General features: G+C 48.8%; 1 protein-coding gene across 1 annotated transcript in view; it reads right to left on the reverse strand.

Moving 5' to 3' along the window:
* Positions 1-24685, reverse strand: part of HMCN2 (hemicentin 2) — a 267414-nt gene that overhangs the window by 72328 nt on the left and 170401 nt on the right. Inside the window, exons 40-47 of the mRNA XM_088466840.1 lie at positions 24531-24654; positions 14317-14492; positions 7944-8040; positions 4393-4512; positions 3920-4075; positions 1658-1939; positions 1364-1531; positions 930-1043 (exon numbers count right to left, since the gene is read on the reverse strand). Of these exons, the coding sequence (XP_088322966.1) occupies positions 930-1043; positions 1364-1531; positions 1658-1939; positions 3920-4075; positions 4393-4512; positions 7944-8040; positions 14317-14492; positions 24531-24654 (1237 nt within the window). The remainder of the gene's footprint in view (positions 1-929; positions 1044-1363; positions 1532-1657; positions 1940-3919; positions 4076-4392; positions 4513-7943; positions 8041-14316; positions 14493-24530; positions 24655-24685) is intronic.

Genomic DNA, 24685 nt, shown 5'->3' on the forward strand with positions numbered 1-24685 from the left:
GTTATTCCTCCTCAGAGGGGGAGCCCGCCGCCACCGCTAGCGGCCCCCGGTCTGTCCCCTAGGACCGGGGGCAAAGGACTGCATCTGCAGGCAAAACCCGCGAGCCGCCGCTAATCGGCGACTCGCGGCTTACCTTGTCCCCGGCGACTCCAGCAGCAGTCCAGGGAGGGACCCAGAGTCCGGCTAGTACGGACTCTGGCCTCCCGCCGCGATCCCCAGTGCAGTACTGGCGTCGCGGCGCCAGCGGGGAAGGAGAGCGGCAGCGTGGGCGTCTGCATAGACAGCCCGTCGCTGCCACACTAGAGCCTCTGTTTTAAAATAAAAATCTAACAGGCTCTTTTTTTTTTAAAATAAAAATAGAAAGCTTTTGGGGGCTGCTCCTGCAGCCCCCCTGCGCAGGTGACCCGACTCCGGCCGGGCACCAACTCAAACTGAGGTGCTGTGGCCGGGGGCGGGGTATAGAGGAGGACGGACCCAAGTGCATCCTGGGAGCAGCTAAAGCTTTAACTGCGTGGTGCCCATGGATCCAGATCCAGCTATACCCCCCAAGGTCAACCCTGTGGACCCCCTATGGACCCTGAAGTAGAAACATAGATGTGTTGTGGCCATTTTTTGGGGGGCGTGTTTCAGCATACTAGTGAGATCCCGTACGCAGGAAAACTTGGCGCCAGTGTCTCAGTTCCCGCGCCCATTCCGTAGGGTTACTGAGATGGTCGATTATTGAGGGATCTGCGACCACCGCTTCGTGTTTGCCACGCACTTGCTTGGATCCGCGAAGCCGCAAGTCGGCGTCTCCGTACATCTCCAGGCGGCTACAACATTAGCCTATTTGTGCGTAGCAGTGGCGTACGGGATCACATTATCGTCCATCTCTGAATCAGACCTTACTTCTAGAAGCATTAGTGCTACATAGATCTGACGGCAATTACCTAAGACATCCACAACAAAGTTCTTCTTGGCTTCTCCGGCTGCGTTAGTGACCAGACAAGTGTAGATTCCGCCGTCTTCAAACTGCGTATTTACTACCTTAAGAACCCGTCCTCCTAGTTAATAATGGAAAACAAATTACAGGATCATCAAATTCTCCAGTCCATTAGGAATATGACCAAATACATCAAAGATACTTCAGCTCCAGCCCCTCACATGTAACAGGACCACTAAAATACAATCCCTGGTAGATAGTTACTCCAGAAGACGAAATATCCCCAATTATTTAAGAATCAATCAATCTAGTCTTAATAAAGTATGAAGAACCAGTTAAAACAGTATATTAGGCCTACAGTGAAGCTTATTTTCAGACTCAACAAGGACCTTCATCCAAAAGTACATCAGAAATAAAAACCAAGTGATCCAGGACATGTACCTGATTGGACATGAATGGTCTCCTGTGGGGTCAGGGGGATGTTATCTCTGTACCACGTAACGGCTGGAGGAGGGATGCCGGTGGTTTCGCAGATGAGAGTGAAGGTACCATGCAAAGTCACAGAGACATTAGGTGGCTCTGTCTGGGTGGTTGTGACTTCTGGTGGAACTGAGAGAAGATGGAAAATGTCCTCAATGACCAATGAAGCAGACATCGTTGCATTACATAGCAATGGATAAAGTTGAATAAAGTCATGAACAAAGTTGAATAAAGCTTCCAAAATGTAGAACTTACCTTGCACCACGAGGTCATATTTAATGTCGGTCTGACCAGCGGCGTTCACAGCCACACAGACGTAGCGCCCCGAGTGGGCGGGCTGCACCTTGGGAATGCTGAGCTGCTGCCCCTTGTTCTTTAAGATCAAGTCTACTCCGCTTCCCAATGGAAAGCCGTCCTTCAGCCAGGTCACTGATGGGGTGGGCTTTCCACTGACCGCACAGTCCAAGGTGATGTGGCCGTCTCGTGTCGATGTCACTTGTGTGGGGACATTGCTGCTCCCAGTTATTACAGGCGCGGCTGGGAAGAAGGAGAGGACACAGAGAAGATAACTCACATACCAGTATGTGGAACAGAAGAGACAAATGGTGAATATAAGATCTAGATAACGACAATGCAGAAGTAAAAGAGGACAACTGAGAATAACAATAAGAAGAATATCAAACATGGAAACCATCAAAGATAGAAACGGTCATTTAGGAGCCGCCAAAATATAAATCCTAATATAAGAACATGTACGGTGACTTCCCACACCGGCTGTGACGCATTTGCACTTGGTTTATCTGGAAGTGCATGGATTTACAGGTCAAGATGGTGGCGTCCGAAAAGCTGGAGGAACGCAATGGCCAATGGGACCAAGGGCATTCCTTGTTCTGTGGATTAGGCAACCAAGTGCACGCGAGGGCAGCTGCAAATTTGTACGCAGCGGCCCGTGTGAAAATATGCAAATGTCGCATCTGCAGGGATTTGTATTGAGACGCGAATCCGAGTCACTGCGTACAATGACGCGGCTTGGTTTCAGATCAGTCAATTATCGGACTCTGTGTAACCCTATGGTCGCGCAGAATGGTCGTCTGAGCCATTTTTACGACGTACGGGATCGCAGTCACAGGCAGATAATACACCCCACAATCGGTCACAACACGCCTGCATTTGAGTCGTCCCTTCCCCTGTTGTGGCCCACAAACAATTTCCGGCTGTATATCACTTTGTGAATAAATCCGCACTGCGAGTAACATAATAATCGCTCAACTGCATAAACATCGGCGCTGCGTCCATTGTGAAATCGGCCCTAAATGCAGAGATGAGATTTCATTTTGTGGGACAGGATTTTTTTTAAATCAGATAAAGGGACGGAGAGGGCACATTTGCTGGGTCCCGTTTTGCGGCAATGCAAGCAACCTTAAATATTTTTGCCTCCCATAATGTAATCAAAAATAATATTGAACACAATATAATAATATTGTTTTCTGAATAGACCCATACAGTACTGTGGTCCCATTAATATATTATTAGCTATTTTTGCCCCCTTAATTATGAAGTAATCACTGCCAGCATAATCCATAAGTGTGTTGTGCCTTGTTACTATTACAAATGGCCAGAGAGCCCAAGCACATGGATGTACTAACCTTGCGGTGTACATCCTGCCAGTCACCGCAAAAATACTAATCGCATATGTACTAGCAAAGTTGCCGCTACCTGGTGAGAGGGTCTCAGCGGGTCTCCACCTACCCCGGGAGCTTTCTGATGGTGACCTCTGCAGGAAGTCCTGGGTTCCTCCTCCTCCTCCCTGCACCCAGAAGAAGAATAGGAGGAGGAGGCAGGGAAGAGCACGGGCCGGCACGCAGGAGGCTGAGGTGAGGGGGGGAAGGGTGGCAGTGAGAGGTGCGGGGTGGCAGCGGGGAGCAGGATGTGGTAAAAAGCCCATAGGCTTCTATAGGGTAACGCCAGAAAACCTGGCGTGACCCTCCGCATCGAAAATTGGGCGGCTGGGGTTTAGTACATATGGAAATGCTGTAAAAACCCTGAAAACTGGGTTTTTACCACATTTTTCCTTTAGTACATCCCGGCTGTATGAGCATTCTCACGCTTTTTTTTTTTGTGGGCATTTATTCCGGGGGGTTTTGTGTCAGATTGTGAAACCGCAGCTTAAACGATTCGTATTCAGAACAAGAAAAAAATTTCGGGATGACTATCTGCAGCACGTTGTGTTTGAAAATGGTTTTCTTTATTCCCCAGCGGTTTTGCCTCTAAAGTCTGGTAGTTTTGAATCGCTAAAAAAAAAATAAAACACAGTGAAACCCCCCCCAGCGATGGTTGCCATGGGTTACAACACATCTCTGCGGCATGTGTGTACTGTAAACCTGTCTTTAGAAAAAGGTCGAAGACCGAAACGCATCCTAGAGGATAAAACATCAATAATAAAATACGCTACAAGTATTGGGAGGGCTGGAACATGAAGTTAGGAACGAATTCTAATACATAATAAGGCTCTCTCACCATAGACCTCCAGCCAGAAGTCCCGCTGGCTTCTGCCAGCCTCATTACTGCACACACAGGTGTAGGTTCCCTCATCTGACACCTGCACCTTACTGATCTGAAGCAGCCGTCCTCCTGCAGACACCAGAGGCAGATACTCATCTGCCAGGGGGGATCCTGGAGCAACGTAGGAAAGATATATTACCATCGGTACGCTCAAAGGTGGGATTCTAATCATATTACAATCATTAATGACAGACACACAACTGTAAACACAGACCTGATTTTATATCATTCTACTATTATATAATTACCATACGTATGTCAGGAATGTGATGTGGCATTTGATCCATGGTGTATGTATAATACTAATATATTAATTTTGTGACTTCTAAATTCTAATACACATTTTTTTTTTTTTTTAATACCCATGTTTTTCCATGTGCTATTTTAAATTGAATTGCGTGATTTATGTCATCACAGTAATCACTTACCGTTCTTTCCCCAGGTGAGTAGTGGGGGAGGGGACCCCTGGCACTCACAGGTAAAGCTGATGGCGTGCCCCTCAATGACTGACATGGGAGGCTCAGGGGATGTTGGGAAGTTAGGAGGCACTGAAAAACAGAAAAAAAAAGAAAATGCATTGGTTGCCGGCAGAAGAATGAAGAGGACGGGTGCAGGAGGGCAGAAAATCTGCCAGTTCTGCATGAAACAGCTGCTGATGATATCGTGTGCCTCACGTGTTCCATCCATTGGCTGTGAAGTTGGTATGTCCGATACAAGGTTGAATAAGTGAGTTTCCGGGAACGCTGGCCGCCCCCGCCCTGCACCTTAAAGATAGGACCATGGATTTGTGATCCTGAATCACCCGATAGAATATCTCTTGGTTATGGATGTTGGTTTTTTATTTTATTTTTTATTTTATTTCATTTTCCCTTCAGATTCTCACATGGTATAGCTTATCCCTATTCTTTTCTACAGGACACACATATATATATATATATCAGATACACTAGATGCTATATAAGGTATTTAGTACAACCTAATGATGGTTGAACACTGTTTTTTTATCTTAAGATCTATATATGCCCTTATCCATATACTGCCAGATACATGATTGCTATTGAAATAAAAAAAAGTTCTATACGGTTTAAGACGTCATCATGCTACTGTGTACTATGCAATAACATGGACATTGTTATTGGACAGATTAGTACATTGGAAAACATTTATTTCTTTCTATGAAATATCAATTTTGAGATAATGCACTAATAGACTTAGAATTGTTTAGATTAATATTATATTGGATGTTTACGAATAAATCTGATAACTAAGAAATATATATCCAAGTTTTTTAGACTTCATCTATTTATTTATTTATTTATATCTCTCTCTCTCTTTCTATGTTGATTATTTCATTTTTAAAATAGAAAAGTTCTTTCAACTTAATATTATTAATAAATATTATAAAGTCTTTATTAAAAGGAAATTGTGTAAATGCCAGATCACTTTCAGGTATGTGGGATATGGATTTGTAATCCTGGATTGTGCATATATATAAAAAATGTTATCCTACTCATATGGAATGACAGTGACTATTTTAAATGACACGCGGAAGTATACTAATAGAACGCATGAAAACAGTTACCCCGTACACATTAAAAACCAGCTAAGAAGCTGGAGAATATTTGACCAATAATATGTGTAGAGATAACCACATGATATCTTTCCAAAACGAGGCTTGGTTTACTCACAATGAGTCTAATAGGGGTATTCAATATGGGCGCGATAACATTGTTTTTTGCGTTAATATCGCACTTTTTAATTTTTTTGCGTTAATATCACTGGTTTTAGTTTTACACCGTATTCAATTTCAAAGACTTATCGCAGTTTTGAAAAGTCTTTGATAAAAAACGGTGATAACTTTTCACCATTGAATAGGTGTCGAAAAAAAGTGCAGAATTGGGGTTTAGGGGTGCAGGCTTAAAAAAAATAGGAAACATTTAAAACATTTAAAAAAGAACTGTGTCAAAAAAAGTTTTAAAAAAAAATAGGGACACCCCAAAAAATGTATTTAAAAATTGGGGTGCAAAAAAAAAAAAAGGGAAAAAACTGTTAAACAATAGGGAAATAGGTTCAGGGCTATTCTGCAAGTATGCGGCAGGTGTTTTCTAGAATAGAATTATAGCGGCAGGTGCACAAATGCAGAATTTTTAAAAACTTACTTTAGGGACACCAAAATATGCTAGTACCCATTTTCATGTACCCCAAATTTGATGGGACCACTTAAAAAAACGAAAAAAATAACCTAAGTGCTCTTCTGCATCACTTCTTCAATGTCGGGAAAAAAACACCTGCTGCGGCTATTTAAATCCCCGACTTTCAATTACAGGCTAAAACGGGGGCACCCATAGTGTTCCCCCATGTTTTTACAACTTTAGGGGGGTCTTACAATTATTTTAAGGAAAAATTTGTAACTTTACGCAAATCCAAATTCGGAGTTTCCCGTTTTCGTTAATTTTATTTTGAATACGGGGATAAGCGGGAGCGCGCACCATACTTTTACGCAGAGAAAAACTCCGATATGAAACGTTAACTTCGCCAGGGAAGTTAACCTTTCATATTGAATACCCCTTTTGGTCTTCCACTCACTGCACATGGGCATGAATGCCGAGCCCCGTGTTAAAAACCGTGTGAGCGAGAAGAAAGTCGCACACTTCTGACAAAGCCGCTGATTGCACATTAAGGCCCGTATTCAATTTGAGCTGAGCCGCGATAAACTTTTTCGCCTCCCGGACTTTTCGTCTACATCGTGTGCTTTGCAGGCGGAAAAGTATCGCGAAAACGGGACCCGGCAAAACTTAAACAAGCGGAAAGTACTGTCAGTTTTGGGGAAATCAGCCTGACACCCCAAAAAAAAAATGCTCTGACATGGGGGTTCCCTATGGTACCCCCCGATTTGGCTTGCTGAAGGTATTTGGTGTTTTCAAACGGGCTCAACAGCTGCTAAATAGCGTTTTTCTATATGTGATGCAGAATAGTATCCAGGAGGATTTTTTGCAGAAAATAACTTATCCCAGCAAATTTGGGGTACTTCAAAATGGGGGTCAGCATATTTTAAAGTTACTAAAGCTAAGGTTAAAAAAACGTGAAAAATCCACCTGCCGCAAGCCCCTGCAATGAAAAAAACACTTGGGGCATACTTGGGGACCCCCCCAGAGGCAAGTTCGCTAGTTTTAACTTTGTCCCCCAACATTTTTTTTCATCGCCCCCAAATTCAAAGTGATTTTTTTGGGTGTTTTTAAGTGTTTTTTTTTTATTTTTTGACACCGATTACCTTTGGGGGACTGTCTGAAAACTGCACGGGGGTTCCCGCCATGTTGCACCCCAAAACCCCAATTCTGTACTTTTTTCCGCCTGCTATTCACAGGCGAAACTTTTCCGCCTATTACATTGCATTGACTCTCCGCCTAGGCGGAAAGTCTTTCAAATTGATTACAAAGTAAGATCAAAACAGGCGAAAATGACGTCATCTGCAAAAAATTTCCACCAAAAACACGAGAAAACGGCTTTTCGCCACAAACTGAATACGGACCTAAGGCGGAGAAACGCGTAAAGGACTGTGCCCCCCCTTTTTTTAAACCAGCTGGTACACACCATTTTTTATCTCCCGGGAGAATTGTAAGTAAGACGTTTTTTTTTAAAGTACTGAAGTAGAAAAAAGTGAATTTTATTGCACAAAGACTGCACTAAGCTAAATAGAGGCTTCGGAATGAATATGGAGAAGGAATGAGCACTCCCATTTATATGCATGTATGCGATCTTGGACTATTGCTACTACTAATATATGTCTCCGCAATAACCCTACCAAAGCCTGCTTACTATCTCAGCAAAATTTTAATAAATTGTCTTTTTTTACTAGCGCTGTCTGCACCTTTTGTATACCTTGAAGATAGGGGCTGCGTGCAATCACGTTCACATAATGAATGAGTCCTGTGCATGCACACATTTCCGATAATCGCCTATATGTCCAGAACGTCCTTACCCCAGATGATGACATTATAATGCTTCTCTGAACGGCCAGCATCATTGGAGGCCTCACACGTGTACCTTCCAGCATCCCGCAACTGGGCCTGGTCAATCTATGGTGAGATGCAAAATATGAACATAAAAATTAGGTTTTATTGTCCTATACTGTGTGCTATGTTATTACTTCCATTATGGCCACCAGGTGGCGCTGTGTCCTTTTATGGCCTATAAATATTACATTTTACCCCTGCATAGCAGGCAATTCATCTCCAAAATATAGTAATTATTATATATGTGCAGATAAGAATAAGGTCATTAGAGGGTCTAGCGGTAGAAGTAAAACGCCTGACAAACAAATAGCTGTAGGTGGATTATTTAATTGCAATTAAAGCGCCCTTTCCTTCTTACCTACAGCTCCCTGGCTGTTGTGGAACTACAAAGAAGACATAGCTTGCTGAGATCTGTAGTTCTACAACAGTTTAAAAAGTACATGCTGCAAACCAGTGGTCTACTGGCTGCAGTATTAATAACAAGAGATATGGTAAGAACTTACCTTTGTTATGTCTGTTTCTACGAAGTCCATAGGGTCCACAGGGTTGACCTTGGGGTATAGGTTGGGATCCAAATCCGGGCACCACGCAGTTAAAGCTTTTAGCTCCCAGGATGCACTGGGTCCACTCTCCCTATAACCCCACCCCCAAGCCAGAGGCACCTCAGTTTGTAAGTAGCCAAAGGCCGGAGGAGGAGAGAAAAAGAGAGAAAAAACTGGAACACTCAATAACCATACTCACAGAAATGGGAGACGGAAAACCGGTGACCAGCCACACAGCCCATATGAAGCCAGGTGCATCAGGGCGGGCGCCCTGTGGACCCTATGGACTTCGTAGAAACAGAGATAACAAAGGTAAGTTCTTACCATATCTCTTGTTTTCTACTTCAGGGTCCATAGGGGGTCCACAGGGTTGACCTTGGGGATGTCCCAAAGCAGTTCAACCAAGGGTGGGGACGCTCCTGTGCTGAGAGGAGAATCCGTCGCCAAAAAGGAAGCATCCTGAGAGGCAAAGGAAACCAATGCCTAGAACCTTAAAAAGGTGTGGACAGAAGACCACGTGGCCACCTAGTAAGGCAAAACAGCCGAGGCGCCACAGCGAGCCGCCCACGAGGGTTACATGGCCCGAGAAAAAATAAGCATCAACAACAGAAAGGCCTACCCATGGGTAGGCCCCTGAGGAAGACCTACGAGGCCATCCAGCCAACATTTGGTTATAGGCCGGCCATCCTTTCCTGTGAAAACCAGAAATCTCAGACCACCAATAAGGAGTCCGATTTCCGTAAGGAACCTGAACGGATCACATAAATCCAAAGAGGCCGGACCACAGTCAATGAGGCCACACCAGCCGAGAGGACTGGGGACAGAATGGCCGTACCATAAGTTCCAGAATAATATGGAACCTGAAAACCACTAAGAAGAAACACAGGGCGAGAGCAACTCACACCCTGACATGATGCCCTCCAGAAGAGGGAGCCACATGAGAACGCTCCCAATTCAGACACTCTCCTGGTTGATATAAACACCCTGAGAGAAAGAGAGAGCCTAAGCAATAGACCATGTAATGGCTATCACAACCAGCGGTTCCATTGACTGTCCCCGGAGGGAACGAAGAACCACTACTAACTCCCAAGGAGTCCCTAGGGAGGACAAATGGAAGCATAATCCAGAAAACACTCCAAAGGATGAACTGGATACCAGAGTGGAGCAATTCCATATCTTAACCATACTGACAGTGTAGAGATCCGCACTGTCAGGAAGACCAGGCCAAGTGTGAAACCCAAGCCAGCCGGAAGGAATGCCAGAATATCTGGAAATCCTGGACACCGGAGGATTGTATCGACAGGTACAATACCATAAGATTTATGGTTGCCACAGTTTGTGGTAGGTCCCAGCAAAAGCTGATCCATGTGCTCTAATCATTCCAACGATGACAAAGCCAGGGAAGCCGTAAGACCACTGTAGGGACACAGTCAAAGACAAACGACCCAGGTCCAAGGCAAAACCAAGGACCCTGAGACAACAGGACCGGGCAGCGAAGCATCAGGAATGGAGTATCGATGGAGAGACTCCGAAAATCCAAGTACCCCTGACATCTGGGGCAATCAGGAGCCACCAGCAGGAAAGCATCTCCGTCTCAATTGAAACACTTCCAAAGACCTCGAGGAAGAAGGGAGACCGGAGAACACAGGTACACAAAGTGAAAGGACCACTTCACCGACAAAGAGTCGCTGAAGGTTGCTTCAGAATCCCCAGAGCTGGACTGTAACACCATAGTGTGATAAAGTCAGAAGGCCCTGAGGGTCACCTCAGGGGGGCCCCCCCTGCTCACCAGGAGATGAAACCTCTCTTGGGGAAGAGACTAGTCGCCGGGATGCACGTCGTGACGGCTGAGGACTCCCGCTTCCCAATGGAGAGCTCCTGAAATGAACGCTGCCGAGATGGTCGGGGGGAGACCCTCGGACTATGTCCGAATATGTGACATACCTGTCATTGCCACCCAACGAACAGTGTTGCTAAAAAGGAAGCCACTGTCCTGAGCCTGTCGGACTGAACCTTTTCAGGTTCACCGGGAAACAAGAGTTATGCCAGAGTAAGTTAATTGACAGGGTGGAATCGACAGAAGTCCAACTACACTGAAAAGGATGCGAACCAGACACTGTCCATAGCAAAGAATACCCTGGCCATAGCCACCCGGACAGGGACCGACTTGCCTCCGGAGAGAGCATCATCGTTTGAACAGTGATCCGACAGAAAAAACTCGTTCCATCTGGAGATGAGCCAATTATGGAAAGGTCTGGAATGGAACTGAGCCCATTCCACCATGCATCCCAGAGTGTAAAGACATATGTCGACTGCGCAGACAACCACGTACTCCTAATGGAAGAGTGGAGATTCCGTCTTACGCCAGAAGAATTCTCAGATTCTGAGAATTCAGCAGGGATCCTAGATGAAGAATACCCAGAGAGGGATGCAGGGAGGACTTTTTCCCCGTTGATTAAACGTCTGCACCCTGAAGAAGCCACAGTCATCCTGACCTGGCTGTAAAGTACCCCGGTGATCCCGCTAAGAGCAGGAGGCCGTCCAGGTACAGGAGCATTGGGATATACTGAGCAGGAGAACTGTCAGAAAATCCAAAACACTGGTAAACCCCTGTGGGGCTGAGGACAGTCCCAACAGGCAGAGCCCGAAAAATTGTAAGTGTTACTGTGATACAGCAAACCTCAGCCCATGCTGAGGAAAGGTCTCTGTAAGTACCCGTAGGCACGCGTCCTGTATATGATACCATAAAGTCCCCAGGTTCCAAACATCGTATGATGGAGCATAGGGATTTCCTCCTGAGCCCAGGTAGCTTTAGGAACTGGTTCAGGGAATTGAGACAGAGAATAGGCCAAAGAGGACCATTCAGCCACCGCACCAGAAAGAAAGCAGAACAACCAGTCCCTCACTGAGATAGTGGGGATGGCCTAATTAGCTCCGCTTACCGCAACAACTGCATAGCTTTCTGGATCTGTAAGGCCCTTGTAAAGAGGCCGCCTGAGCAAAGAGAGGGCGTACCCTCCTACCCACGTAGCCGCGGCAACTTGACACTAGTACCGGGCGAACTGAGAAAATCGGTATCTCCCAGTTGTAGGCCTGTCCCGTCAGGCTGAAGAGATATCCGTAGGTTCAGAAGCAGGATCGGCTGGCAGTCCAGGCCTGCTCGGTACTGGATATGTCGGCCCTTGTAGATGCCGACAGTCTACGAAGAAACAGACCTTTAGGCTGACCCAGAGGACAAAAAGACTTAACAGACTTAGTCTGAGGCCTTGTAGTGGGCATAGCTGAAAGCGGTAAACTTGTCGTTAGTAATACTGCCAATGTTACTACAATCTTGTCAAGGTCAGGACCAAACAAGATCAACCCTAAAGATGGTATCTGCACCTCTGCATTCCCAGAGCGCAGCCATAGGGTATTACGGAGGATACAGTCGCAGCCGGAACTCTGAAAGTTAGGAGACTGGTATCCAATATAGGCATTTCCACCTATGACAACTGCATATATTACGAGAGCAACCAAATACATTTGAACCCCAGACGTGTTGGAGGGGAAAAAATTTTACAAATGCATCAGCCCAATATGCAATAGTATTAACCAACCATGCTATAGCCATGGTAGGATGGGTAACAACCCCTGAAAGCAAGTATACTGATTTCAGGCAGAGTTACCACCTACGGATCCGAAGAATCCGACCACGCAGGAATGGGAGGCGTAGTAACGTCTGTAATCAGACGAGTAACACGCCCATCCACCCCAGGAGGGACTCGTGATGACCCTCAGGGGATTTGGGACAGGAGGCCAAACACTGTTGTAACACCTCCTATCTGGCAACAGCCAGAGTCCCGCTATGCGATCCACCCGCTAGTCAGCAACAGGGAACCCGAAGGCATGTAAGACTGAGGGTGTATGATACAGGTGCAGGTCAACATTCACTCTAACCAGAATGGACCTGCTACCAGCCCTAAAGCAGGGATAATAATACCTGAAATAGGCTTCCCCCCGTGTAAGAGGGAAAGAGCCCAAAACAGTATCCAGTTCAGGGCAGAGCCAACTGGGAAGTAACCACAGGGCGTCAACCACGCCAATTAGCGTTTCGTAGAAAACGACATCCACCCAGGGTGGCTGTTGTGGTAATCCCTGCAAGGGGAATGACAGACTATTGTGGCACCAGGGGGAATTCATATACTGCGAAAAAAACCCTGCAGGGAGCGGTAGTCTGTGTCACAGGGGAAGAGTGCAAGAAGCTGCGAGATACCCTGAGATGAAGAGGGCAGTATGGTGAAGTAACCCTCAGGTGAGGTACAACAATGGGGCCCGGCCGGCGATCTGCAATTGAGAGGATCCCGAGAAAACAAACCGCCCAAGGGGGTCGTGAAAAAGGCCGGCACCAGATGACGCCACATACAGAACCCTTTATGACTCAAATCCTCCGCACTAACACCTGCAGCACATGGCTTGCAGGATAGTAAAAATGGGTGCAGTATAACGCTCTATCTCCTGGTCAGACATATCTGACCAACCCTCTTGGCGGAAATATTAAGCAGCGCTATACTGGTCCTGACTGATGCCAAAAATTAGCTGCAGGGACCCATTTTCAGCGTATGCAACACACAGTTCCATCTAAAATATGGCAACGTGCAGCACGCAACAGTATGTGACAAACCTCACAAATATTAACAAGTATATAAATGTGAGGTCTCAGAACCACCCTAAGTACAGCTGTATTAGGGCAGATAAAGAAAAGGGATAGATATACACTGACAGGTGAGAGAATAAAGTACAGACAGTCAGCACTAGCATAAGTCACATACAATGCAGACATATACATATATACATAAACATGTCATACAATATACTGCACTATTACACTGCATTCAACTTACCCAGATTCAGTGTCTGGGAAGGCTACAGCGCTGTGTACACTGACCTGATGGTGAGGTACGCAGGGGGACTGGACCAACTGCCATCTCCAGAGATCTCTGCTGCACCACAGAGATAAAATGGCCGCTGGAGACCTCAGAGGAAGCGTGGCCCGCGGAGAAAGCAGCTCAGCGACGCCAGACTATGGATACTGAAAGGCGCGCTGAGCTGAGAGGAGGAGCCGCTGTAACAGGGAAGGCTGCCTCCCCTGGCCGGCTATTAACCCCCGGGACGCCGGCTCCCTGCACCGATCGTTAAGTCCCTGGTGGTCTAGTGGACACACGGGGTATGGGGGGCCCGCCGCCACTGCCGGCGCCGCCGGTCTGTCCCCTGATACCGGAGGCACAGGACTGCATTTGAAATGCGCGGATCACCGCAAGCGGTGATCCGCGACCTTACCTGCTCCCCGTGGATCCGGCAGCAGTCCTGGGCACCCGCAGAGTCCGGCTAGTACAGACTCTGGGGTCCCGCTGAGATCCCCAGATCTGTACTGGCGTCTCAGTGCCAGCGGGGTGACGGAGCGGCAGCTTAGACGTCCTATGGACAGTCCGACGCTGCCGCTCTGAAGAGTCCAAAGTCCATGGGAAAAAACTTTGTCCCTAAAAAAATAAAATAAGCTTAGGGGCTGCTAATCAGCTCCCCCTGCGCTAACGGTGACCCGACTCCGGCCAGGCACCAACTGAAACTGAGGTGCCTCTGGCTTGGGGGTGGGGTTATAGTGAGAGTGGACCCAGTGCATCCTGGGAGCTAAAAGCTTTAACTGCGTGGTGCCCGGATTTGGTTCCCAACCTATACCCCAAGGTCAACCCTGTGGATCCCCTATGGACCCTGAAGTAGAAACTATAGTAACAGACATTGGCACTGTATTGTGAAGGCTGACCTGTAGGTAGCGCCCATTCTCTGCCACTCTAATCCCTGGCCTTTTGGAAAGGGGGCGTCCATCCTTCAGCCATGTGATAGTGGGCGGTGGGGTGGCGCTGCTCTGACACTCCAGGATGACAGGCTGATTGACGGTGACTGTAGTGTTGAACTCCTCTCCCAGGATGCTCGGGGGCACTGAATTGGAAACAAGAGGCAACAGAAGAATAAGTGTAACCCATGTGTACAACAGATGACGTCTGCTGTTACTGCTGGATACAAACACTGACATACCGCTGATGTGTCACCCCAACATGACCACAGTGCCGGGTAACGATGGGATGATAATCATTCTGAGATTTACTCTGCCTGCTTGTAAACTAAAAGATGACCGCTAAAACCTCCTGTCATTTCCAGACCCAAACCTAGTCTGGAAGTGATCTGGTTACTGGACCTGAGCCCTCAACGACCAGATAGCACCCAATGGAGTGGCCAAACTGTACAGTGATCTCCCTGCTCCCTGCTCTGGTGGGGAAGTATTACCCTACGGATTCTGAAAGTCAGAAGATACAGAAATTGGGGGAAGTTTTCTTTCTGCGTAAATTCAATGTTTATTAAGAGTCTCCTAGGAACCCTGTCGCTATGCACTGCTGCACGAGAACAGTAAGTGCTCGCTAATACCCAAACTACCTGGGACGGAGTTCACCGCATACATTCTTCCATAACTTGGAACACCATGTAAGAAATATCCTGAAGGACTTTTAAAAATGTCCCCAGTCCTTCCTCGCGCTGCGCTGGCATCCACCCCTGGTATTGTCGGTTCTCCTCGCATTACGGGTGATGTAGACGGTATGCAGTCGGGATGCCGACGGTCTGAATGCCAACCGACGGCATCCTGGCAAGGATCTAATGACAGGCGTCAAAATCCTGACGCCTGTCATATTACCTACGCCGGGAGCCCGGCGCCCCGATCGAAGGTAAGCCACGCACTGGGCGCGGACAGCTGTGCGCAGGGGGGTTAGGTTAGGGGCTCCCGGGGGGGACTTAGGGTTAGGCACCCCCACAGGAGGGTTAGGGTTAGGCTAGGAGAAGGGGGCGGTTAGGGTTAGACTAGGAGGAGACTTAGGGTTATGTCCTCATTCTGCTTCAGCCCCACTGACGGTAAGAGGCGACCAGTACAATATTCTACCTTAGGGCACACTGGCATTCTGCAGACGCTTACTGCATGGCCCACACTAGCACCAGAGAAAGCAGGCACAGGAGGTTTCCTGAGCCCTGCAATAGAACAGCCACCAAACTAGCTTCTGCTTTATCAGATGTGGTTGTTGGGTTTTGCATTTGTATATAGCTCTCTGCCATGACAATTCTTTTAATATGATTTATTGGCCCTATAACCTGCAGCCACATTAGATGACCCCACACCTAGGTGGTTTGTCACAATAATTCTTCCATTGCGGAAAAAAGTCTGGCTGGCTTGTGTCTGCCCAGGCTAAAAAAGTTGTCAGCCAGGACCTGGTCATTCCAAAATCATATAATGTCACTTGGGGGCCAAGCAAAGCACAGAAAAGTGCCATTCATTACAAAGTAAGGAAATCATGCACATAAAACTTAAAAAAACATATATATAGACACCACTGTAAAGAGAAATATTGCATATATTTGAACACCAATGTTTCAGAGGTCCACCTACCTTGAAAAAAGAGCCGGTGGAGCTCTGAAACGTTGGTGTTCAAATATATGCAATATTTCTCTAAGTCCCAGAGTGCCGTCCGCGTCTTTCTCACGAGGGACTAGTGTTTAAAATATGAGATATGGTAAGAACTTACCCTTGTTATCTCTATTTCTACGAAGTCCATAGGGTTCCACAGGATACCTTGGGGTATAGGTGTGACGTCAGTCGCAGGGCACCAAAGAGTTAAGCTTTCAGCCTCCCAGGATGCACTAGGTCCCCCTCCTATACCCCGCCCCCGGGCCAAGGCACCTCAGTTAGTTACCAAGCCATAGGCCGGAGGAGGAGAAGGAAGAGAGAGAACAAAGATCTGGACACATACAAGAATCACATTCTCACCAGAGGGAGACGGAAAACCGGTGACCAGAGCAAAGCCCATCTGCAGCACAGGTGCGACAGGGCGGGAGTCCTGTGGAACCCTATGGACTTCGTAGAAATAGAGATAACAAGGGTAAGTTCTTACCATATCTCATATTTTCTACTTCAGGGTCCATAGGGTATCCACAGGATACCTTGGGGATGTCCCAAAGCAGTATCCTTTAAGGGTGGGGACGCTCCTGTGCAGAAAGGAGAATCCGCCGCCCGAAGGAAGCATCCTGAGAGGCGAAGGTGTCAAACCTGTAATACCTCACGAAGGTATGGACAGAAGACCACGTAGCAGCCTTGCAGATCTGAACTGCCGAGGCACCACGTCGAGCTGCCCACGAAGGACCCACAGACCTAGTGGAATGAGCCTTCAGAGAAGGAGGGACCGGTAGGCCTTCATGAAGATAAGCTTCAGAAATAGCCATACGGATCCAGGCTGCCAAAGTTTGCTTTGAAGCAGGCCAACCCTTTTTACGGAAGCCATAGAGGACAAACAAAGCGTCCGACTTCCTAAACGAAGAAGTGCGGTCAACATAAGTCCTTAAGGCCCGCACAACATCCAAAGAGGCCTCACCCACGGAAAGACCCGGTGAGTTAAAGGCCGGAACAACTATTTCCTCGTTAACATGAAACTGGGAAACAACTTTGGGAAGAAACTCGGGCCGAGTGCGGAGCACTGCCCTGTTCCCATAAAAAACCAAGAAAGGGGGTCTACAAGAAAGAGCCCCTAACTCAGAAACACGTCTGGCCGAAGCAATGGCCAGAAGGAAAACAGTCTTAGCTGTTAGCCATTTAAGATCCACTGAGCCCAGTGGTTCAAACGGCGGTCCTTGGAGAGCCCTCAGGACCACAGCCAAATCCCAAGGCGCCACAGGTGGAACAAAGGGCGGCTGAATGCGGAGAACACCCTGCATAAAGGTGCGCACATCCGGGATTGTAGCAATCCTACGGTGAAACCAGACAGATAGGGCCGAAACCTGTACCTTCAAAGAAGCAAGGCGAAGCCCATGATCTAGTCCCGCTTGCAGGAAGGCGAGAATCCGAGACAGACGAAACTCCCGCGGTGCATAACCTCTCGGTCGACACCACTGGAAGAACGTATGCCACACGCGATGGTATATCCTCGCGGAAGACGGTTTCCGAGCTCGTAACATGGTACGCACCACAGAGCTGGAAAACCCCCGGGACCTCAGCATGGCCGTCTCAACAGCCACGCCGTCAAAGACAGCCGAGTCAGGTCCGGGTGAAGGCAAGGACCCTGAGACAGAAGGTCCGGTCGTAGCGGCAACCGCAGAGGAATGTCCACGGACAGACCCTGAAGGTCTGAGAACCAGTGCCGTCTGGGCCACGCGGGAGCTATCAACAGGAGCGTCCCTCCTTCCTGTTTGAATTTCCGGATTACCCGTGGAAGAAGGGAGACCGGAGGGAACAGGTATGCGAACCGGAACGTCCACCGGACGGACAGAGCATCCACCAGAGACGCCCCTTCGTCTCTTGTGCGAGACCCGTACACCGGCAACTTGTTGTTGTGCCGGGACGCCATGAGGTCGATTTCTGGAAGACCCCACCTGTCCACCAGTAGTTGAAAAACGTCCGGGTGCAGGGACCATTCCCCCCGGATGAACGTCCGCCTCCCAATTTAGCACTCCCGGGATGAAGACCGCTGATATGGCCGGAAGATTGCGCTCCGCCCAAACCAGGATCCGAGAGACCTCTACGAGAGCCGCCCGACTGCGAGTTCCTCCTTGCCTGTTTATGTAGGCCACGGTGGTAGCGTTGTCCGACTGGACCTGCACCGGGCGACCCTGGAGAAACCGCTGTGCCTGCTGGAGAGCATTGAAGACCGCACGGAGTTCCAAGATATTTATTGGAAGCTCCGCTTCTGTCGGCGTCCACCTGCCCTGGAACAAGTGTGGACCCGAAACTGCTCCCCAGCCCCGAAGACTGGCGTCCGTTGTCAACAGGACCCAATTTGGAACCCAGAACGGACGTCCCTTGTTGAGGTGGGTCGTCTGTAACCACCACGCAAGGGACAGGCGAACCTCCTGGGTGAGCACAATCGTCTGGGACTTCAAAGACTGAGTCAGCCCGTTCCACTTGGACAGGATCAGGTGCTGCAGAGGTCTGGAGTGAAACTGGGCGTATTCCACCATGTCGAACACCGACACCATGGAGCCCAGTAACCTCATCGCCGAGTGTAAGGACACCCGGCGGCTGTGCAGGCAACTGCGCACCCTTGACTGTAAAGCAGAGATCTTGTCCTCCGTCACGAAGATCCTTTGCTGTCCCGAGTCCAATAAGGCTCCAAGATGCAGAATCCTCCGAGACGGGATTAGAGTGGACTTCTGCCAGTTGATTAGCCAGCCGTGCTGTTGCAGCAGTGCAATGGTCAGGTCCAAGTGGCGTAACAGGAGCTCTGGAGATCCTGCCACAAATAACAGGTCGTCCAAATACGGCAACATGCGGACTCCCTGCAGCCGCAGAGAAGCCGCCATGACCGCCATCACCTTGGTGAAAACACGTGGTGCTGTTGCCAGGCCAAAAGGTAACGCCCGAAACTGGAAGTGGTCGCTGCGGATTGCAAACCTGAGGAACTGTTGATGGCGCCAAAGAATAGGGACATGCAGGTAAGCGTCCTGTATGTCCAATGACACCAAGTAGTCCCCAGGTTCCAGCGCCAGAATGATGGACCGTAGGGTCTCCATCCGAAACTTCGGGACCCGCAAAGACTTGTTGAGTGCTTTGAGGTTGAGAATCGGACGATATGACCCATTGGGTTTCTGTACCAAAAATAGATTTGAATAGAAACCCTGGCCCCTCTGGGAGAATGGAACCGCCACTATAACTCCAGCCTGGAGCATAGTGTGCAATACCTTCCGCAGCTCCGTAGCCTTGTTCCAGTCTGATGGGAGACCCGTGGTGAAGAAGCGAGCCGGGGGTCTGTGCCGGAAGGAGAGGGCGTATCCGTGGGAAACCACCTCCAGAACCCAAGTGTCTGTCGTAGTGGTCGACCAACACTGGGCGAACTGTAGCAGGCGGCCTCCCACCCTGGGATCCCCCAAAGGGAGGCCCGGACCGTCAGGCCGCAGGCTTGTCATCTGGCTTGGGGGCCGGACGTCTGGTACTCCATGCCTGCTTCCGGGGCTTGACCGATTTCTTAGGGCCAGCCTGTCGAGGAAACGACTGTGGTTTGGGCCTGCCCTGGGCCCTAGATGACCGAAAGGACGATGGTCCCGAACCCGAAGGAGCAGCGGCCGACGGGAGACAAGCAGATTTGGCTGCCGCCAGCGTGGCCACAATCTTATCCAGATCCGGACCGAAGAGAACTTCTCCGGTAAACGGCAACGCTTCCAGACCTTTCTTGGAATCTGCGTCCGCCTTCCAGGATCGCAGCCACAAGGTGCGACGAGCAGCTACCGCTGCTGAAGAAATTCTAGACACCAGAGTACTAATGTCTAGAGCCGCCTCGTTGATGTAGGTGGCCGAATCACGGAGATTGCCAATCAACTCCGCCTGTTCGGCCGGACAGTCGGATTCAAAAGAAGCCTCTAATGAATCCGCCCAGCGCTCCATCGCTCTGGCAACCCAGCAAATGGCCATAGCCGGCCGTGCTGCCCCTCCTGCAAGGGAATAAGCGGACTTCAGGCAGATTTCTACCTTGCGGTCCGTAGCATCCTTAAGGGAGGACATGGATGGCATCGGCAATGTGGCACTACGGACAAGACGGGTCACGTGAGAATCCACCTGTGGAGGGGATTCCCACTTAGCAAAATAATTATCCGCGAACGGATAAGCCACCGCCAGGCGTCTCTGCGGCTGGTATCTTTTGCCAGGTTGTTTCCACGCCTCCTCTAAATGGTCCACCAACTGACCCGAAAGAGGAAAGACTGTGGCATCGCCCTTCACATCTTTGAAAAAGGCATACTTAGATTTAGCCGCTGGGGGAACTTCGTCCTCAATCACCAAGGCTGTGCGGACCGCCCGAATAAGTCCAGGAATATATACTTTGGACTTAGCATCAGCGTCCTTAGTATGGAGAGGTTCCTGATCGTAAGGATCAAGAATCTCCCCATCATCAGACGTCCCTTCGTCATCCTCATAAGGAGCGGACAGAGACGCCACCGGCCTTTTATGAGGCCGCATCACAGACTCCCCTTGCAACACATCCGACAAGTGCTGTACAGAACTCGTCAGGGAGTTAACCCACGCTGGCTCCTGAGAACCCGGGAGCGGGGAAATAGGGAGACTGTGGGGTACCACCAATTGTCGTGGGAACCCCTGCATGGGTGACGACACCACAGACTGCTGGGACAAACCCCTCGGAGTAAACGCGGGCTGCGGAGCTAACTGGCCCACTAAAGCTGTTAACGCCTGAGCGAAACAAGCCCAGGGCGGCTCCTGTACCGGTGCTGTAACCGTAATAGGCCGCGCCATGGACAAACACTGGCGGCAAAGGCCCTCCGCGCTACCCTCCCCCTCCGCTAACGGTACTTTGCACGTGGTACACTGTAGCCGGAGGGGAAAATCACTTTCAGACATGATGGCACCACGTATGTGACCTCTCTCACCAATTAAGTATTAAATAGGCGAGAGACCACCCTGCAGCACCGCACCGCAAGGGCTTTAGCAGAAGAACAGGGACAGTAATAAAGCTGACAGTTTAGAGAAGAAAAGTTACAGGCAGCAGCGCTAGCACAGTCACATACAATGCAGAGAAATAACAATTCCTGCACTAACAGCGCTGATTACTCAACTACACAGACACAGGGCCTGGTAGGACACAGCGCTGCATACACAGACCTGAGCCACAGCGGAGGAGAGGTATGCGGGGGGACCCAGACCACGATGCTTCCGTCCAGCGCTTCCAGCAGCGTTCACCATGCGTTCTGGAGAAGATGGCCGCCGAGGAGCAGAGAGGAGGCTGGCCTGGGGGAGGAGCGCTGCCACAGGACCAGTCGGCAGCATGCAGAGAGGGCTGTGTGCAGCGGGGGAGGCGCCGGCTGTGAGACAGGGAAGGCGCGCTCCCCTGGCATGCATTTAACCCCTGGGACGCCGCAGCGCTACCGCTCTGCTGCGGTCCGCTGTCCCAGGGGGTAGTGGAAGCGCAGGTTGGTCGCCTGGCTCCACGCTGCAGCCAGTCCCCAGGGAGCCCCCTGCCTGGGGACTTAGGACCATGTGATCAGCGGGGACCCACCGCGGGACCCCGCTGCTTACCTCTGTCCCCCTTGAATCCGGCCATGGTCCGGAGCATCTGGGGTCACCGCTAGCTGTGACCCCAGACGCCCACCAGCATCCCCGGATCAGTACCGGCGTTCTGGTACCGGCGGGGTGTAGGGAAGACAGCATGGACGTCAGGACTGACTGTCCATGCTGTTCATCCAGATGTGCAGCCACAGCTGCATGAAGAATAAGCTTCAGGGGCTCTTCTAGCCCCCACTCCAACAGGTGCACCCGACTCCGGCCGGGCACCAAACTAAACTGAGGTGCCTTGGCCCGGGGGCGGGGTATAGGAGGGGGACCTAGTGCATCCTGGGAGGCTGAAAGCTTAACTCTTTGGTGCCCTGCGACTGACGTCACACCTATACCCCAAGGTATCCTGTGGATACCCTATGGACCCTGAAGTAGAAATATATATACACACACACACACACACAACACAATGCCTACAATGTACTAAAAATAGTAGTAAAATTGTACAAAATAATTCAATGCAATTCAATACATTCAGTGCAACTCTTTAGTATAGGTTGCTACCCCAAGTTAAGTCCTTTGCCAGGTCAGGAACAAAAAAGGAGTGACTTATTTAAGACCAGCTGTGGCCAGATAAAGAATTGAAGTATCTATTCTGAATATCTGTTCGGATATTAAACACCCCTGAAGAAGTCGATACTTGACAAAACGCGTCGGTTGGTAATGCAAAAGAGACCAAAAGCGGGCTAACTTGCTGTTTAACGAGCTCCTACTCCTGAAGGGGAGGGACATCAAGTTATTAACATCTAGCCCATATAGGCCACTCTGCATGTGCTATGTCAGATTTTTAACCTTTTGAATTTTTTTTATAATAAATAATTATGAATCAAGTATACAGAAACTGATTATTGCATTTTTGGGTGAACTCTGGTGTGAGGGTCTCATTGTAGAAACAATAAGAGGAACCTTATCCTCCATCTTCGAAAACTAAAAGAACACTGAAAGACTTAACAGGACAACTAAGGCGTTATTGAACTATTATAAACAAACTGTATTGGTGCACCTTAAGATCCCCCAATCCAGGGGCGTTTTAAGAGAGGGGGCCCATGTGCACTCCCCGTGCTGGGCCCCCTCCTCTCTCCCCGGTGGCCGGCAGCCAACTGATGCGGCTGGCCAGCCATTGGAGCATTAGCAGACTCCGGAGTCTACTGTGCATGCGCAGAACACCGGAAAAAATGAACGCGGCGGCCATTTTCCGGTGTTCTGAGCAGCGCTGACACCCACCGCGGGACCACAGACAGGTACCTTTAAAATAGTATGGGTGTGGGGCCCCCCTGGATCCGGGGGCCCGTGTGCCCCGCACTCACTGCACCCATTATAGATACCCCAATCCATATATACAGTATCTATGTACATATAGTACTTATTGCACATATTAATCCCGGTGATTCCCTGAATAGGCATTGCTATGTACTGAACTGTATGTATCACGGAGAACACGGACTGCTCTATACATGTATATTCTCCTGGTACAGTTCCCAGAATGATATTAAGAGAAATATTATACAAGATGTCTCAGTACTCGGTTTGGCAGATTCCCCAGATTCCTACATAGTAAATGACCGTGTTACAATTCTCCTAATAACTCAGGAACTCTGATACAAAATAATACAGCGCTATACAGCCTGGCCGAGTTCCCAGAATCCAATGTCAGCCTCAGCCAGGACTTCTATCCATAACAGTTAATGCCTATTATTTGGGATTGGAGAGATAATAGGCTTTACAGGTTGGGGGCACGAAGCCGTATGTGGTGGATAAAAATGTTTCACAGACCAGACATCAGCCGGCAGTACCGTAGTTCTGCTTTATATATAAGTGCACTGGTGTGGTATCATTTATTGACATCCAGAATGTCAAAATCATAATGTCGACATGGTCTGAATGCCGACACAGCAATAATATATTCACTGTAAATCTAACCCTAATGCTAACCTTGATGTTACCCCAACTGCACCCTATGCCTAACCCTAGTCTAACCCTAGAATCGCGTGTAGACATTCTGGCTGCCGACAGTGTGACTGCATACCGGGTGACCTACCTGTATAATACACATATATTGGAACTTGTTTATCAGGTGTACATTCATCATGTCCACATTCACAGTGTAAAAGGCATTGCTATGTACTGTACTGTGCTATGTAACTTGTCGACATTTTTACAAAAAAGTGCAGAAGGTCGACAGGTTCAAAAGGTCGACATGAAAAAATGATCGACTCATAACTGGTTGATACAATTGTCCAATTTTTTTTTGTAACCCTAATCTTCACCCTAATCCTCCCCTAAATGCCTAACCCTAACCGTCCTAACCCTAACCGTCCTTCCTGGTGCCTAACCTTAACCGACGGGTAAGTGCCTAACCCTAACCGTCCTTCCTGGTGCCTAACTTTAACCGACGTGTAAATGCCTAACCCTAACCATCCCTCCTAGTACCTAACCCTTAGGGAAGTGCATAACCCTAACCCAAAAAAATAAAGAATTTGTCAACCATTTCCATGTCGACCTTCTGGTGTCGATCATTGTATACCTTTTGCATGGAATCCATGATAAAGATATAAAGATCAATCTATGGAACAACCCCTTAGCTGTAGCCACCAGATTCATATACTTATACGGCCAGTGTCCATTACGGTGATATTTAGGTGTAATTAGCTTTCTTGCTGGATAAATAGCATATGCAGTATAACACAGTACAATGAATGGGGGCACATGACTTCCACACCAGTGCCTGAACTAACCACCTGGTCAGCGCAACCGCAGTCAATCCAAAACATGCCTTCAGTGTGCGAGGACGGCCTGGATTGCGGACCCCACTCCATATTTTGCTTTTAGGCCCGTGGCTGTAGTTGTTTTGCCCCTGCTCACACCCGTGAGAGGTCACCCAGTGCGCTTACCGTACACCTGAAGCTCAATGTCACGGCTGTCCTCTCCCGCAGAATTAACGGCAACACAAGTGTAGATTCCCGAGTCCGACACATGGGCTACAGAAAGGGAAAGGATTTTCCCCTGCTCGAAGATCTGAAAGTAAATGGCGATATGGCGGATGGTA

Source organism: Taudactylus pleione, unplaced genomic scaffold, assembly GCF_031769625.1.
Source record: "Taudactylus pleione unplaced genomic scaffold, aTauple2 ptg000003l, whole genome shotgun sequence".
Classification (NCBI taxonomy): Eukaryota; Metazoa; Chordata; class Amphibia; order Anura; family Myobatrachidae; genus Taudactylus; species Taudactylus pleione.